The sequence below is a fragment of the Centroberyx gerrardi genome, chromosome 24 (assembly GCF_048128805.1).
Source record: "Centroberyx gerrardi isolate f3 chromosome 24, fCenGer3.hap1.cur.20231027, whole genome shotgun sequence".
NCBI classification, from domain to species: Eukaryota; Metazoa; Chordata; class Actinopteri; order Beryciformes; family Berycidae; genus Centroberyx; species Centroberyx gerrardi.
Window position 1 is genome coordinate 15,646,410 of NC_136020.1, and position 18,918 is coordinate 15,665,327.

Below are 18,918 nucleotides of genomic sequence, written 5' to 3' on the forward strand. Positions count from 1 at the left end.
GGTCCAGAGGCAGTTGCTGCAATGTGGATTCCAACGAACTTGGGATTTGGAGGGAAATGATGTAACACGATGACCTCTGAATGTACCACTCATTCCCCTGCAGCTACTGGACTAGATTATTACAATCTTTTTAGATCTATTATAAGTTTCATTCATTCCTATTAGAAAATATAGCATGTTCATAAAATCCATCAGATCGTGAGAGAGAGAAAGAGACAGCAGACAGAGAGATGAGCAGAAAGAGAGAGAGAGAGAGAGAGACAGCAGAGAGAGAGAGGGGGGGGGGGGGGGGTCAATTCAGAGTGAGTGAGAGTTGCAGATTGAGAAAAGGGGGCAGGGAAAGGGATGTACAGTACTTTGAGGTGGGACTTTTATGTCCCTTCTCTACTCTCATTCAATTGTCTGATGCATCACTTCCAGGCAGCACACTTTATATTAAATCAGTAAGTTAGAAAACTGCGATTGCCGACTTTAGCTATCCTGGATAAACGGTACATCAAGGCGGTTTGGAAGTCATACCAATGGATACTGTTTTAGCTGAGATAGCATCTGTGGCAGTATGCTCCTGTTCCACTAGTGAATGCATGGAACCTGTACAACAGAGGGAGGTAAGGCATAGAGATTTAATGATATGGCATTTGATATATAAAATTGTGTGTACTTGCAGTGGGATTTTAGTCGGCTGTATTAATCTGCTCACTTTCTCTACATTTGTCTTTGCCTGTGGATGAACAAACATCTCTAGTCGCTTTGGGTCGGTCCATTAAGATATGGATGCTGATAAGACTGGATGACACTGATAAAAAAATCATACTGAGATTTTGTTGCTGAATATGAATTACACTACATGAGGGCAGAGCATTTACTACGACACAGTTTCTTTTTCAGCACTTAAATAATTGTAATGAAATGTCTACAGGGGAGAAAATAAGATAAAATAGAAGATAAAATAGAAATTCTACACAACACCAGTGTCTTGTTTAGGAAGCCGTCTTGAACATCTTTCCCTTTGAGAAAAAATGTAAACTGCAACAGCCTTTTAGTTTTTGATTAATCGCGCAGCTCTGGATGGTATGTTCTCCTTCCTTATCATACATAATTGTGTATCTGAATGTCTGTTTCCCAGCTTATCAGCTACTCTGCTGCTTTAGGAGACAAACGCTGTCCCTCTGCTTATTCACACTGCCACTTGGGCTTCGTATCAACTAAACAAATGATGACAACAGTCCCAGAGCTGGAAAATACAAAGGATTATCTGAGAGGCCACTGAACTTTGAAACATTGGCCTGAGCGATGTGGAAGAGTGAGAGGAGAGGAGAGGAGAGGAGAGGAGAGGAGAAGAGAGGAGGAAACAGGAGAGAATATATGAAAGGAAATGATAGGGAGAGAAGAGTGATGACTGTGGACTTGAAATGTTGATTTGTGTGATGAACTCCTCTTGGGAGTCACACTGAATCCCCTGGCTGTCATGCTTTTTCCTTGAGTCTGCCCAGCTGGCTCCGCTGTGAGTAAACAGAAGTCACGCTGCATTAAACGTCAATCTTAATAAATCACTTAATCTCAGATTGATTCTTGTGTGAAAAAATCTGCCAGTGTGGTGAGATAGCTTCCCTTTTTTTTCTAATGCAGTCCCACTATAGTTTCAAACAAATTCTTAAAACAAGTGACGATATTTTCAGAGTCTGACTGCTTACACCTGTTTCAAGATGTCACCTGACTCAAGAAAATGTTTAAAACAAGTTGATTTGCATTGGAATCTACGTTTACGGAAATTATCTCATCAATTAGCAGATTTCCTCAGTTGTATTAAGAAAATCCTGGGTAACACTTTACAATACGGTACACAAAATCTAGTAAAATCTAGAGTAAGGAACAAATCAGGAACAAACTGCTAGTTAACAAATAGTAGTTCCTGAATAACTCTGAATCAAGTACTAGTAGTAGATAATGATAAGTTACTTAAGATCAGACTGTTAGATACCATGTTAATGAACCAGTATCTCATGATTAGTTCCTGGATATCTGTGAATCCGCATAATGAACACTTTCTTAATGAATCGTTCCTGATTAGCTCTGAATAAGGTGCTAAATGGCACGTAAACAATAACAAATCATTACTTCCTCATTAACTCCATATTAGTTACTATTTTTGTGTCCCCTCAAGTAAAGTAGAGCACCATACTGAGTGGTTACTGGTAATGCATCATTGCTTCGTGATTACCTTTCCATTAGTTACCATTTTTTCAACTTAAAGGTAATCATGGGAAGGTAATCATGAAGTAATGATGCATTGCTATCCGTTCCTTACTCGTTCCTTGATAACTACTAAGATTGTGTGTATCGTATTGGAAAATGTTACCAAATCATGATTCTCAATTCAAGATGAAATGACTTAAAATGGGCATTTTGACAGTGTAGACTTGGCAAGTAAGAACGAAACCACTCAAAGTCTCATCCAGTCTTGCTGTCATTAGATTCCTTCACACCAGCATTTTCTCCAGAATTGTTTCTTGGTGGGGCGAGAAGCCAATGAAAAAGCATTCAGAGTCACTTGACACTTAAGCCCTCCATTGAAACCGAGCCAGACAGGATGTCAATAAAAGTTATGTGAAGTTCAAATCCAAGCTCTGAATGCCAGAACTGATGGAAGAATTGGCTAAAGATGCTTTACTCTTTCTCTGTCTCTCTGTCTCTCTGTCTCTCTCTCTCTCTCTCTCTCTCTCTCTCTCTCAGGTGTACAGTGATCATGGCGGCTGCTAAGAGAATGACTGCAGGGCCAGACTGCATCTACTCCACTGTCAACAGGTTTGCATCAGAGTGGGCTTTTCTGTGGGATAACTGAACTTTTTTTTTTTTTGCTTGTGAAATCAGCCATCGTATCTCTCAAATTCCCTCTGAGCTTGAGAAATAAGTAACAAGATTTATAGGTTGGTCCCAAAAAGCCTTTACTCATTGTGTCCATTAAGGAAAAGTCACAAAAGGTCTTTCAACTTAGGGTTCCCATTTCCTCCGGTTTATTTATTAAAACATAATGTTTGATGAAGTGGGCCCTGGTCCAAGTATGTGTTTATTTAGCGAGGCTGATGAGAAGAAGATGCTCGGTCATAGGCTTGTCCTCTGGCATTTACTCCCAGACTGGAGACCAGGGCTGGATTTTCCCACTGTCGCCAGAAAAAGACTGACTGTCCCCTCACTGGCAGTCACAAAGAGCGCACTGGGAGTTCAGGAAGATCTGGTAGCGGTCAGTTCCTTAGCCTGGTGTTAACGTAGTCAGTGGTTTCCCTAGTCAAATGCAGGTAATGAATGAGCTATGACTATAAAGGTTAGTGCATGTTCATATCATTGGGTAAGATGATGATGTGTATTACTGAGGAATTTTGTAAAATATGGTCAAAATATGACCTTCAATGAGTAAGGTATCACAAGGTGTCACCATTTTATTCTTATCTATTTTATTTGGATAATTTTTTAGTTTTTATTTCATTTGGGTCATGTTTATTAGCAGTCTGTTATCACTTTGTGCTATTTCATGTGTTGACTTTGTGTCCATATCAATGTTCACATCACCCTTTTGTAAAAATGATGCTCATTTTTTTGTGTTTTAGGTTCAAGAAGAGCTATCTTGGTGGGACGAGTGGTGACTTTGCCTCTGTGCAAAACAAGGGAGCTGAGCAGGGACGAGAGGGGACGCTGAAACTCCCCTTCACCCCTCTGGACAACCTGAGCAACCGAGGATCACCCATGATGGCTCACAGGAGGCCGACCTTCGACCCTCACGGTAACGAAAACGCCCCGCTGGTGGGCGGCAAGCTCCCCAGGACCCACGGAGGAAACATCAAGGAGAAGATCTCACAGTGGGAGGGGAAGGAGTCCACTCAGACGCCGCCGACCTCCTCCTCTCCAGGCCCATGCGCCGGTGTAAAAAGGACAGAATCCCTAACTAAAAACAACGGTAAACCTACTGATGAGCAGAACGTGGAGGGTTGCAGGAGAGCAGCCCACAAGGAGAAGCAGGACCTTGGGAAAGAGAATGTAGGAAAGCTTGGGGATTCGAGGCCTTGTTCACCGGTTGAGCCTGCGAAACAGCAAAGAGGGACACTCAAGAGCAGTGATGGTAAAAGTGAGATCCAAAGAGGGGAGGAGTGTAGGAGAGCAGCCCACAAGGAGAAGCAGAGCAATGGGAAGGAGAATGCAGGAGAGCTTGGGGATTCAAGGCCTTGTTCACCCATGGAGGCTGTGAAGCAGCAGGTAGGGACGCTGAGGAAAAGCAAAGACAGGAAAACAGCGGAACAAACTACGCAGGAAAAGAGAGCCGTATTCACTCTGTTTCGAAAGCTGGAGCAGGCGATGGGAGAAAACCACGTTAAAACCCCCGCAGAGCTCGGAAACTACTTCAGCCCGCCCAGCAAGGACAGGCAGGTGGAGTCCGACGCGGTGATGGGTGCTGCCAAGTCCTTTGGGACCGGAGAAGGGAAAGAACCCCAAGAGAACGTGTACACAGAGCCGGGGGCGCCACCCATCAACCCAGTCCCCAAGCCCCAGCGCACCTTCCAGCACCCAACCAACACCGCCCCCGCAGGGAAGAGCCAGAGGCAGGGGAGAGGGCGCAGGAACCTCCCCCCGCTGCCCTCCGCCTCCCCTCAGCTGACCCCCGGCACCTACAGGAGACCCAGGGGTGACAGGCTCCGAGACAACATCAACAGGTATGGATATCCATTTGCCGATACTGGCCTTTTATTAAATATCGGATATTGGCCTGTCATGTGATCCACTGGCGATATGATGGATATGATGATTCCTCCTTGACTACTGCCACATAAAAACCTTCAAGGACATTTTATTTGTTCATTTAATTGGCCAATAATGTTTTTTGTGAATAAGTTCTTCCTTGATGGGTAGTAAGGTATCCCAGTTTCCCCTACCATTGCATATGGGAGGTCAGTCACCCTGCCTTAAATAGCTGCTAACCCTAAACGAATATCAAAACGAAAACACTGAATACTTGACTCTCTTTTTGTCATGAAAATGGCAAAATATAAAGATATTGAATAGAGGCAGATTCAATACAAAAACATTGATATCAGTATTGTCCTTCAAAATCCTTTATCAGTCGAACTCTAATAATAGCAAATGTAGCAAAAATATTGTATTTTTTTTTTGTATTATGGTTATATGTATACAACTCTATATGTATACAAATTAATTATACTGTACATATTAACTTGTACTTTTCTACAGAGAGTCTCACAGTCAGTCGACTAGTTCCCTCTTCTCTCGCACGCTGTCTCAGGAACATCACTATGAAGACATCCTGGGTTAGAAACCTCTATTCTATTCTATTGTATTCTATTGTATTCTATTGTATTCTATTCTATTCTATTGTATTGTATTCTATTCTACTCATGTGCCCATATCTCTAATAAACAGGGATTTTTTTCTAAGGAGTTTTCTAACTTTTTACCATTGTAAATTCATTTTTCACTTAAACATAGTAATCTATTCCAGAGCGTCCCCTAGCATTGAATAGGTGGGTTGGGTTAGAATTTCAATAGCATGGGTTTCAAAGGAGACTTTTACACTAAGTACAAAATATTAGGGACACTTACTCTCTTCATGAAGTACACTAATGAGGTGAATCCAGGTTAAAGCCATTACCCCTTATTGATTTCCCTTATTAAAACTATAGCAATCACAAAGGAGGAGCTGTAGATAAAGAGAAGCAGACGAGTTAGAGAAGGATTTTTAAGCTTTGAGACAACTGAGATGTGGATTGTACAACTCCATATCAGGAAGATGTCCCCAATATTTTGTACATTCAGTGTAGTGTCACATGATCTAAAGGCTAATGCAAAAAAGCAAAAGAAATGGTGGAAGTATCGGCCTTCGCAAACCCATTTCGGTTGAACCCTACTATATACTTTTTAATGCATAAAAACAGTAATTGGAAAAACACTAATAACCATGAGTTGAATGTTGCCATCTTTGTTCTTCCTGCAGACTCGTCAAAGGAGAACCCATATGAGGACATTGAGGTGGACAGTCAGTGTTCCCAGCAGTCTCTGCCCTCCTCTCCTGGTGCAGACACCACCAAGGTTCCTGCAGTACATGCTACACATAATGCAATCACCACTGTATTATCCTGCTCTGAGATGTGTGCTTTATAGTGAAAACACTTCTATTTCTGTTACTTTAGAAGACTATGAAAGGCTTGTGCTATTTCAGAAATGTGGATTCTGTGTGGCACACTTCCATCCTGCTTGAGATCTGGATGTTTTTTGGATGTTCACTAATAGGCGTCGAGGCCGGGCTTCTTCAGGCAGAATTCAGCCAGGAGTTTTAAGCTGCTGGACCTGCGGAGATCCAACCAGCAGACCCACAGCACCGGCAGCGGGGGGGTTTCATCTCCACCCCAGCTGAGCCCTCCCTCCACCCCCACCGGGCCCGAACAGACCGCCTGGCTGCCTGGGGATCCCTACAGCCGCGCCTGCCGCAGGATACCAACGGTGTGTGTGTGTGTGACTGTGCATGTGCATGTGTATGTGTTAGGGCTGGATATTTAATCCAACAACATATCAAAATTGCAAGGAGGCTGCAATTTCTTTCTTTTTTTTTTTTAGAAGGAAAGGTGTTTTCTGGTGTTGTGCAGAATCCCTGTCCAAGACATCATGTTGCATGTTGGAGAAAATCTTTAATTTTATTCAAACTGAATTTCTAAAAGAGAAATAGTGTAAAAAACAAAACAAAAACAAAGCTGTGTTGTATCGCAATTGCAATATTCAGAAAAAATAAGTTTTTTAGGGAGGGTCTGATTTATTTGTTGATATTGTGCAGCTGTAGTGTGTTTGCGTGCAGTTGTGTATGTTAACAGGCCTCAATTACAGAAGAACTGGTACTTTATATAGTCATGGTTTTTTGGTGTATTTGCAAACAATTGAGTCATGCTGGATTTCATCCTACACCCACAATGCCTGCCACATCGCTTTATGACTGCCAAAACATTGTTTAATGATTATTTAATCACTTGCAGAGGGAACATTTATTCAGTCTCATTCAACTTTAACCTGAATCCATTATGGCTGCCGAGTTCCACTGTAGCGACCAAAACATCATTATTGGGAGTTTTGTTTCACCTGAAGGGAAAAATATCAGGTTGTAGTATTTCTGTACCCAGGCTTTGTATATTAGTTTGTGTGTGTGTGTATAAACAGTGATATTCCAATTCAAAACAACAGATATGCACAAATCAGAACAGATATTCATCATGAGTTGATGAGTCACATGCATTACGTTTTATCAACAGGTTGTACTGAAGATCAACAGCATCTTTGAGGCTCGGATTGGGAAGAAACACCTGAGAAGGGTCTATCATTATGCTGAGACCAGCTCAGGGAGAGGTGAGGTTGCTGTGATGTTGGTGATCTTATAAGGAAAGCTTATTCTGCTGTAGAACACTTCATCATGCAAACTATCTAAATAAACCTTTGGTGGATCTTTTGACTTAATAAACCCTACTTCTGTCTGCAGTTACAGATGAAAACAGTGACTCGGAAAGTGAAGTTGAAGACAGAGCCAAAGGTAGAGTATCACAATGGAACAATGGCCTTACTAAATTTTGAGAGTGCTGGATATTCTTCTAGTTTTTGCAAGTTCTTGATCTGTGTGCCCCTCACTTTGTCTTTCTTTAGCTTTTTAACTGAGCACCTCCAATTTCTACCAGCATTGCATCTTTCTTCTTCTCTCCCAGCTCACCGTCAGCGCCTCGTGTCGGTCCAGTCCATACTGAGCCAGCCAAGCCAGACTCAGGTCCACTACAACGGTACCAACACCAGAACCAGCTCTCTGGACCAGGGAGCGAGGCAGGAGCTGCACCAGCGCCAGCTGTTTGAGTACTTCCTAGTTGTGTCACTGCAGAAGGCCAAGGCCGGCGCCGCCTATCTGCCGGAGGTCACACAGCAGTTCCCTCCCAAGGTAAGGAGCAGAGGAGCAGTTAAAAACCCCAGGCAGACAAAAGTAAACATTCAAAACAATTCAAAGAATGTAATTTAGCAACTGATCCCAAGTCTGTTCCATACAATATCCTGTCCAAGGAGCTGAAATAGCAAGGGAGATGCTTTAAACCAGGGAAATCTGATTTTGGCTCTATGCAGCAGGAATTTAACTCTACCTAATTCATAACTGCAACCTGATAATATTTATTCATAAACAGACTTATTGATGTGCAAACTTCTGCCAGCTAATTAAGATTTTATTTGCTAAACATCGATTAATAACTGGAATAAAAACAAAGTTAATGAGAACGCATGTAAGAGGCAAAGGTTTTAGAGGTTGGTAAGCTAGTGTCCCTGCTTTACCTGTGGTGCAGCTGGAGCGGAGCTTCAAGTTCATGAGGGAGACGGAGGATCAGCTGAGGATCATTCCTCAGTTCTGTTTCCCTGATGCTAAAGACTGGGAGCCAGTAGAGAACTACCCAAGGTGAGACCCACATCACACACTAGGATCCACTGTGTGAAGGTGTGTGTGTTTGAATATGTGTGACTACATGTTTCAAAATACACTGAATGTACAAAATATTAGTGACACTTACTCTTTTCATGAAGTAGGCTACTCTGATGAGGTGAATCCAGGTAAAAGCCATTATCCCTTATTGATTTCCCTTATTAAATCTATACCAATCACAAAGGAGGAGATGTAGATTAAGAGAAGCAGACGAGTTAAAGAAGGATTTTTAAACTTTGAGACAATATTTTGTACATTCAGTGTATCTTCACAGCATAATAGTCAGTACTAATTTAACTCTAAGAATGTAAAAATCAACATTAGTGTTTATAACAGCCGCAATATCCAAATCAAATATCAATATCAAAATTCAACTCATTAACACTGGAAATTTTGCCCTGTTTATGTTATACATGACTGCAGTGTGATGTATAGATGCATCTTGTAAATCCATGTGGGCTGGACAGTTGAATAAAAATAAATATCATGAGTATTATAGGTGTGTGAATGTGTGTATGGGTATAAATATCCATGAGGGTCTCACTGTTCATATGTATTATGTACAGTCCATAATAGTTCATAATAATTAATAACAGTATGACAATCTGCCCATCAGATGTTTATTTGTGTGTTTGTTTTGGCTCATCCCTCACAGTGAGATGTTCTCCTTTGTTTTGACTGGCGAGGATGGCAGCAGGAGGTTTGGATACTGCCGGCGTTTACTGGTAAATAGAAACCAGCAGAATAAATACATGTGCTGTACATTTATTTAGTGACATTCGGTAGAGCTACTGAACAGGAAGTGGCTAAATACCATGATGTCAGCTGAGTAAATAACTGTGCCAAAATAGTCAGCGTGCCTGTGGGAAAACAGTCAATCTCAGAGTCTGGGAGGAAGTGTGTGAGACTGAGAAAGTGTGTGTGTGTGTGTGTGTGTGTGTGTGTGTGTGTGTGTGTGTGTCTGCATGTGTTTCTATGTAGTATGTGTTTCTGTGTGTGTGTTTAATTCTGTTGGTGTGTAGATGAATGTTTCATAGTCTCATATTTCAAAGTTTCACACGGCAAGACCTATTTTGTTGAGCAAAGAATTACTGTATATTGCTGCTGCCATGTGAAAACTTTGTAACTCCAATTTTGGGCATTTTCACGTTTTTCACTGAAAGACTGCACAAACATTCAACAGCCCTCAGACTTATGAAATCCTTTCGAAACCGATTACATAAACTCAAAAACATTTATGGCCGACAAGCTAAAACCAAAGCTGATTTTCGTAGTTTCTGAAAAGTTGACGATTTGGAGATACAAGGTTTTTACCCCAAAAGGAGTGATGTATAAACCTCCTCCTCCTCCTTTTCTTCTCAGCCTAGTGGAAAAGGCAAACATCTCCCAGAAGTCTACTGCATCGTTAGTCACCTTGGCTGTTTCAACCTGTTCTCCAAGGTAAACCACTCTCTTCTTCTTGATGATACATGTTATTCACATGAAAGCAAATCCATAGGGATGCCAGACGGAGCCAGACACATACACCCATTCACTTAATGTGTGTGTGTGTGTGTACTGTAGGTGCTGGACGAGGTGGAGAGGCGGAGGGCTCTGTCTCCAGCCCTGGTCCAGCCCTTTATGAGAGCCATCATGGAGGCCCAGTTTCCAGCTCCAGGCAGAACCATCACCATCAAAACCTTCCTCCCTGGTTCAGGCACCGAAGTGAGTGACACTGGAGGCGATCTGTAGTTTATGGTGATGGAGACCATGATCTGAACGAAATTGTGACCAGTTTTTAAAAAATGTTAAAAACAAAAACATTACTGGAAGGAGAAAAATATTTTTTGTTCCACAGCTGCAATTAATTTTTGACTGATTTGTGAACTTCTGCCTGCTCTATCAAAATACATTTTAAGGGGCAATAAGTATGATCTTTTTCTGCTTATTTACTTATTTAGATTATCATTATATATCTGTCATTATATATCATTATATATCGGTTGTTGATCAATAGCAATGACTCAACGATTACTTCCGCAGGTGCTGAGATTTCTGGCTTTCAAAACTCACTTACTGGCCTGTACTCTGTTTTGGAAAAAAGTCTCTTCACCCATTCACAAAAGCTTCAATCTCAAACCAAAAATAGCAAATAACAAAGAAATATTATTATTACAGTATTTTGCATCGTGATATATCACCTCATCACGAGACATTTCTGTTGGATCTGTGCTCTAATTAGCTAGCTTACTCGTCTCTATTGTGAAAATGTGACTTTATTGTTTGTGTCAATTACAGGCAGCTATAAGGGGATGAGAGGGGTTGGGGCTGTGCCAGAGACTTGTGTAGGAGGAGATGAGTTCTATTGAGGTTGCTGCAATTCCTACTAGTCGCCAATAGAGGTCGATAAAGATCATAGATTACTTAATGCCCCTTTAAGGTCATAGATTTTTAACATATTTTCCCTCTGTCTGCCCTCTCCGTTCCCAGGTGATGGAGCTCTGCCGGCCCTCTGACTCGCGCCTGGAGCATGTGGACTTTGAGTGTCTGTTCTCCTGTCTGAGCCTGCGGCTGCTCCTTAGGGTGCTCGGATCTCTGCTGCTGGAGCGCAGGGTCATCTTCACCGCCGACAAACTCAGGTCGGCGGTCATTGCTCTTAAAATGTGAAATTGCACTAAAAAAAATTGGAAAAAATAAATCGGAAAACACTTTTTTTTCCTGTCTATTTAGATATGGAGAAATCAGATGTTAGATGAAAATGTCAGGAATGTTTTTATTATGAAGTTATTATGAATGTGGGTGGTCCAGACGCGGGTGCATTCTTTTATCTACTTGCTGAAATAGACTTGAAGGCCGTCCCAGTTTTGTCCAAGCAGGGAACATGCCTGAGAGATATTTTGAGGGCGGCCTGCTGTTGAGCTGTTGTGCTGAGAGGCCAGTTTGTTTTTTCTTCAGGGAAAAGCCAGTGGGAGCCAGATAGAGAGGTCGCAGTAGTAGAGGACCGGAATGCAAAGTCGAGTGACGTGTGTGAAGGAATTATGTAGCGCTGTGTTCCTCTCTGGGAAATATTGGTACTGTGGGGAATTAGTCACCCGCCGTGTATTAACCATGGTATTAACACATATTTGAGACCGTAGCGCCCTCATGTGGTGAGGATAAGCAATTGGTTGTGTTGAAGCTTTTGTCCCCATTGGATATTCTCATCAATCAAATTAGACTACTAATAAGCCAAGCCGATCTTCATTTTCAAATATAGTGTCATAGAACAATTCCTATATTGTCGTATTATATTGCCGGTTGGTTATTTTGCAGCACAGTTGATACACCTTTGTTGGACTGCCTTCTTCTTTCTTCCCATCTCTGTCTTTTCCCCTTTCTTCCCATCTCTGTCTCTTCCTCTTTCTTTCCATCTCTGTCTTTTCGGCTTTCTTTCCATCTCTCTCTCTTTCTCATTTTTCCATCTGTTCCTCTTTCTTTCCATCTGTCTTTCTCTCCTTCTTTCCATCTCTGTCTCTTGTACTTTCTTTCAATCTGTCTCTTTCTCTCCTTTCCATCTCTGTCTCTTCCACTTTCTTTCAATCTGTCTCTTTCTCTCCTTCGTTCCATCTCTGTCTCTTCCCCTTTCTTTCCATCTATCTCTTTCTCTCTTTTCCATCTCTGTCTCTTTCTCTTTCTTTCCATCTCTGTCTCCCTCTTTTTTCCCATATCTGTATCTTTCTCTTTTTTCCCCATCTCTGTCTCTTTTCTTTCCATCTCTTTCTCTTTCTTTCCATTTCTCTTGTCCTTTCTTTCCATCTCTGTCTCTTCTGTATTTCCACCTGTCTCTCTCTCCTTCTTTCCATCTCTGTCTCTTTCTATTTCTTTCCATATCTGTCTCTCCCTCTTTCTTTCTATGTCTGTCTCTTCTTCTTTGTTTCCTTCTGTCTCTCTCTCCTTCTTTCCATCTCTGTCTCTTTCTATTTCTTTCCATGTCTCTCACTCTTTCTTTCCATGTCTGTCTCTTCTTCTTTCTTCCCTTCTGTCTCTCTCTCTCCTTCTTTCAATCTCTGTCTCTTTTATTTTCTTTCCATCTCTCTCTTCTCCTTTCTTTCCATCTCTGTCTCTCCCTATTTCATTCCGTGTACAAAACATACACACTTTGTGCTTGTTTGTTCATCATAAAAACACATCTGACTCCTGTGTAACCAATGACTAGTCTTTCACCACTCCTTTATTCACCACTCCTTCTATTTCCTCCTCTCATTACATCACTCTCCCTGCGTCCCTCCTTGCAGCACCCTGTCCCAGTGCTGCCATGCGGTGGTGGCGTTGCTCTACCCGTTTGTATGGCAGCACACCTACATCCCTGTGCTGCCCTCGGCCATGCTGGACATCGTCTGCACCCCGACCCCCTTCATCGTCGGCCTGCTGTCCAGCTCCCTGCCCCAGCTCACTGAGCTGCCCCTGGAGGAGGTCAGGCAGGACATAGACAGGGGGGTTAGACGCTAATACTTAGTGTTGGGGTGTAACTGGATCCAGCGACTTGCTTTACCTACCTACAGTTAGGTCAAGTCAGTGCAGATTTACTCATAAAGTGCTTTTAACAGATCCCACTAGATGTGATTTCAATGTTGTGTCTATGCTTTACCTCTCATATAGCCATGGATCTTTTTGGTTATAGCCCAGTTTTAGACCAGTTACTTTAATACATTATGCACAACATAATGCTTTATTTTTTTGTCATATACCCCAGAAGACGTAGTCTAAGACATAGACGTATGTTAAACTTTTACTTACCCATATAGCCTATTTTTAGCCTAGACATCTATAACCATTTAGCTAACCAACGTACAAATGCTCAGTGGGCTTCATCACAAAGTGCTTCACAGAGATCAAAGAACATAAATCCAAAAACAATGTACATCACAGTAACTTACCTTAATTTTCCCTTACACAGGTTCTGGTTGTGGATCTTGGAAACAGTCGTTTCCTCAGACAGGTGGGCCCTTCATAGATGTGTGTGTGTGTATCTTTTCTATGTTTGTTTGTGTGTGTCCTTCTGCATGTGTAACCACACACATGCGCACATGTGCAGGTGTGCAAGGATTTATTTCAACACACACATGTACATAATTTATATAGGCTTATTCTCTCCTGTCCCGTCCCTTGCAGTTGGATGATGAGGACTCCATCCTGCCCTCTAAGCTCCAATCAGCCCTGGAGAATGTTCTGGAGAGGAGAAGAGAGCTAGCTAGCGAGAGAGGAGGAGACACAGCTAATGGTGAGACATGACAAGGTGTTTGACAATAGTATACTATGGGGGATGAGAGGAAAATGTTCCTATCAAGAACAGAAGTCTAAACCATCCACATTTTTTAGAGCCACAAAGATCTAGGACTCTCATTTCAGCTCTTTGAAATGCTCTGTGAAAATTGGTAGTAACATGCATTTAGTCATGCAATTGAGCCATTTGATCAGTAGTACATTGGAATAGTGTTTTGTTGTACATACTGTATGTTACAATGTCCGTCCAACTTCTCTCCAGACTCTGGCCATCTCAGCACCGTTGTGTCCGAGGCCTTTGTTCGTTTCTTCGTGGAGCTGGTAGGCCACTATCCGCTCTTCATCAGCAGCGAACGGGAGGACGGCTACTCCTCCTCATCCTCCTCCCCGGTCCCCTGCTCCTTCCAGCGGGAGGGTTTCCGTAAAGCGGTCCCGTCGAAGAGCGTGCGTCGCTTCCTGGAGGTGTTCATGGAGACCCAGATGTTTGGCTGGTTCATCCAGGAACGAGAGCTCCACAGGCAGGCTCTGCGAGGTACAGAGGTGCAGCAGTAAGCCGAGGGTGAGCTGTTGGGAGGGAGTTGATTCGATGGTTCATGATTCTTTCTCTCTCCCCAGGACTCTTTGAAGTGAGGGTGCAGGAGTATCTAGACTCCATCCACGACAATGAACACCGGAGGGTCAACAGGTTCCTCAAAGGCTTGGGTAAGGAACTGCTGTTTCTCAACTGTTCTCTATCAGAATATCTTCATTTTCGTGAGACAAGCTTTCTGCAGATGGCCTAGGCTCAGTCTCACGTTAAGCCACTTTTGTTCCTTTTCCATTATCTCTAGGAAACAAAATGAAATTTCTCTCGAAGAAGTGATGTCACTACAACAGCACAAGAAGAGACAAGAAAAGGAATAAGACTCCAGGGACTGAAGAAATAGGACTAAAGAATATCAACATTTTAGGCATTTTGCTGACACTCTTATCCAGAGCGACTGACAATGAGCAATGTCTTGCTCAAGGACACTTTGCGAGGACTTGTGGCTGTTGTGGGGGTCAAACTTGCGATCTTTCAGTTATGAGAGTTAAGTTCTCTAACCACTTAGTGTCCCTACCAGAGAGAGATGTTACTGTATCCCACATCTCAAAAGAGCCTTGGGACTGTGGAGACACATCAGACTTAATTCATGTAGGAAATGTTCAAGAGACTGAGATGCTGGTTGCAGCATTGCTCTTCAAACAATATTCTACAGAGAACACTGGTCACAAGTACAACAACACCAGCTGATGATGATCTTAGGTATTTTGTTGTGCGTAAGTAGTAGTATTACAAATCAATTCTATTTTTTTTTCTAACCAGCAGTTCTGAGTACAAGTGACCTCAAAACCTCTTGGTTGTAGTAATTCCTCAATCCACTAGAGGGCAGTAGTATATTTTAACAGGTTGGACAATCCTGGTACTGACAATGATTGACCAAAACTGATATAGGACTGTTTTCCACGCTTCAACTGTATTTTACTCATAACAGTCAGAATGTCACGAGTGCTTTGAGTGTTGAATGAATAAATAAATATTCTCTCTCTGTTTTGTGACTGAGTGTTATTATCTTGTGTAGTGTTCATGGGAGAGAACGGCCTTATCTTGTGTATCTCTGGTCTCATATAATCTTTGGATTCCACCTTAAACTTTATTTAATTTAAATTTTCTTAACACTTTGTTTTGTGAAATTACACATAATTACACTGCAGATTATGATTGTTGAGAACACATAATTCGTATCACACTGTCCAGTAATGCGGTGTATATTTTACAGTGTGGTTTTTATTACACACTAGAGATTCACTTCTTTGAAAGCCTGTGTTTTTATTGGCAAATCAAATGGGAATGAACGGGAATTAAGCATCCTCATCATGTGAGTAATACCCATTCCACCCATTTGCTAACCATGCACCACTGTGTTTGTGTGTCATAAGTTATTTGCCCTCTTCACTACAAAGAACGTTGGTTTAGAGCTTACTATTTTAGTCTCTGAGTCACGGAAACAAAACACAGATCTTCACCCCGAAAAAGGAAAGCACATCTTTGTCAGCATGAAAACATAACACAGGTGCAGAGCAGAGCATAGTAGTGTATTGTGTTAGGAATAGTGTGTTCGGCTTGTGCCTGCTGAGCAAGCCTGAGGGCCCCAGGGCGTCACGCAGCACCCAACCTGTCACCCAGTTAGTGGCAAGTTCACACACCCACATGCACGCCAACACAGATGTGGCTGCACATACACACACACAGCACATAGTAGACACATATGCACGCACATACACACATGCATATATACTACATGCATGCACACATACATATTCAGTTTGTACACATATATACATAAACAGATATAGATTAACATGTATACACATACACACACGCAAACACACATGCACAGTAAAGCTGTCAAAAGGGTAACAAATGTGAAAATTCCACCTCAGCTTCTTGTCTCGCTCCCAAGGTGGGAGAGCTGCTGTGCTGCGGGACAGGAGGCGTCCCAGGAAGATGAATGGATGTGGTGAGAGAAGAGCACTGACGGCTGCTGAAATGTTTACTTACTTACTCAGCTTCTTGGTGCTGTGTGTGTGTGTGTGTGTGTATATGTGTGCGTAGATGGTTGTACACCAAACCCAAATTGTCACATACTATTTCCTCCTAAATAATCCTGGCTGCAGCTCAACACAACTGGCTTGTTAGTGTGGAGCTAATTACAGTGTGGTTTTGATAAATTCCAGTCAGCAGGGTTGACCCTAATGCCTTGCATCCTGCATGGGTGTATTTTCATGGAAAACCTGCTGATGGAACATCTCTCTGGGAACACAAATGTCAGTGTTTTCAGTCAGACAGAGAGCATACAGTACTTATCTGCCACTTAGAGACAACAATAGCTTGTTTAAACTCTAATCTTCCCTGCAAAGTCCCCTTCAAAGGTCTATTGGCTGATTGGAACCACCTTTAGAGACACTATATAGTGAATTTAAAGAGTCCAACGTATGCATACAGTTCCACTTGGTATCCTGTGTAGAAGTAAAATCATACCAACATCACAGCCCATTAAAATAAAACACCAATTTAATTATCTGAATATCTCGCCAGAGATTTACTGACCCAATTTCAAGTCGTGCGAACCGCATTCGAAACTCTCTGGGGGATGCTGCTGCTAATTACATGATTTATGGAGTAATTTATGGAGGCAGGGAGGTGCGGCAGCTGAGCAGCAACCGCCATCAATCAAAATGAAAAGTGTAATGTCTTTATGACTTTCTCACCTTCTCTCTCACATCCCTCCGTCAAAGGTGTCAGGTTCTAGACTGATTTGAATCTGCTAACAAGCTTTGGGGTCATGGAGTTTACGGCTCCCGGGTGCCCTATGTGATTTCATATAACTTATTGTTGTGTGCCTTGGGTACTTTTCCCATCACACACACACACACATACACATATAAAGAGTACGGTCCCTAAAGGCTCCCGTAGAGACCTTCTCCGCCTGGCTGCTGTGAGCTTGATTTCCTATATACAGTCTCAGAACCGTCTACAGAAATCAATTAGGCCGGCGCTCCCCTTCTGAGAGCGGTAAAGAAAAGAGTGTGGGACTAACAAAGGAAAGAGAAGTAGAAAAGGAGTTGGAAGAGGGAGGGAAATGGAGAGGAAGAGTGCCAGAAAGGGAGGGAGCTGGACGGATGGTGAGAAAAAAGCGCTGGGGTGGTGGGTGGGTGGGTGGGTGGGGGGGGGAGGGGTGTGCGGTTGGGCGATGAATGCTTGTCTGTGCACACGCAAACATGCATGCACATACATAGAGACACACACACACACACACACACACACACACACACACAAACGTTCCCTGACATGCACCCGTCAGCTTGTTTTTGGGAGCTGCAGGTGCAGTGTCCAGCTGCAACCCTGCCATGCATGCCAGCGGCCTGAATCATTTCCCCCTTTCAGTGGAGGAGCCATCAAAGCATATGGAGAACATAACAGCTATGCAGGAGGGGGTGGGAGAGGAGAGCGGTGGAGAAGGGGAGAAGAGGGGACGGGTGGAGGGTGGGGGGGTTAGATAAGAGGGGAGGAGAGAGGTGAACAGGGGACGGACGAGGAGCAGAGGGGTGAGAAGGACAGGAGAGGGGGGCGACGGAGGGGTGGGAAGGGAGAGGAGGGAAAAAAAAGGGAGGAGGAAGGGGTTTACTTTTTTCTTTTTTTTTTTTTTTAAATCTGCAGGCTTCCCATCTCCCCCGCTGCCAAACCGTGTTACGGAAAGCCTGAAAAAAGGCAGACACAGACCAGAAGCGTGGAGGAAAAAGAAGGAGGGAGGGCGGGAAAGAGACGGGGAGAGGGGGGAGGGAGGGGAAAGAGAGAGAGAGAGGGAGGGAGAGAGGGAGAGAGGGGGACAGAGGCGGGTGTTGCGAATGCAAAGTGAGGGTGGTTTGAGGAGAGCAAAACCACTGTGGCTCGTGAGTTTAACCCTTACTGTACTGCCTGTGTTCCTGTGTTCTCTGCCTTTTAGTCACATAGTTTGAGAGGGAGAGAAAGGGCGGGAGAGAGAGAGAGAGAGAGAGAGAGAGAGAGAGAGGGAGAGGGGGTGAGGGGCAGAAAGAGAGAGAAGATCAGGCCACACACATAGATTTCCAGGCCTGAGGGTGCGTCAGTCAGGCCTCTGTCTGTATGTGGTCTACTGTATGTGTCCAAGTTTATCCACACCACTATTATACCAGCATTAGTCATGGGACTTGATGACAAGGGTTCAAATCCCTCTCTCTCTCTCTCTTTCTCTCTCTGTGTCTCTCTTTGTTTCTCTCTCTCTCTCTCTCTCTCTCTCTCGGCTCAAAGGGCCTTTTAAAGGGTCATACCCCCAATTTTCAACATTTTCCTGTCTCACCTTACTTTGTCTCACTTTTTGTCTGTGTGGAGGGTGAGGAGGGTAGGAGTCTGTCTGGAGCCTGAGGAATGGACGCACACACACACACACACACACACACACACACACACACACACACACACACACAGACCTGCACTTATACGCCAGTCGCAGGGGATTCTTTGTCAGAATAGTTCCAGGGTGGTCTGGTCTGTAAGTGTCAGCATGTACACTCATATCTCTCCGTGTGGTTTGTGTGTGTGTGTGTGTGTGTGTGTTGGGGGGTCTGTGGACATAAGCAAGT

At 43.2% G+C, this 18,918-nt stretch overlaps 1 protein-coding gene across 1 annotated transcript; it reads left to right on the plus strand.

The window, feature by feature from the left end:
• The first annotated feature begins 2,746 nt into the window (after window positions 1–2,746).
• On the plus strand, window positions 2,747–15,260 carry LOC139931077 (DENN domain-containing protein 2A-like). The gene is made up of 19 exons (XM_071924479.2): window positions 2,747–2,805; window positions 3,606–4,736; window positions 5,260–5,315; window positions 5,998–6,092; window positions 6,294–6,503; window positions 7,301–7,394; window positions 7,525–7,575; window positions 7,745–7,968; window positions 8,363–8,472; window positions 9,152–9,221; window positions 9,859–9,936; window positions 10,060–10,200; window positions 10,966–11,114; window positions 12,750–12,927; window positions 13,412–13,453; window positions 13,627–13,735; window positions 14,000–14,269; window positions 14,353–14,439; window positions 14,568–15,260. The coding sequence occupies exons 1-19, from the start codon at window positions 2,747–2,749 to the stop codon at window positions 14,597–14,599; spliced, it is 3,186 nt and encodes a 1,061-aa protein (XP_071780580.2). The 3' UTR covers window positions 14,600–15,260.
• Window positions 15,261–18,918: the final 3,658 nt, after the last annotated feature.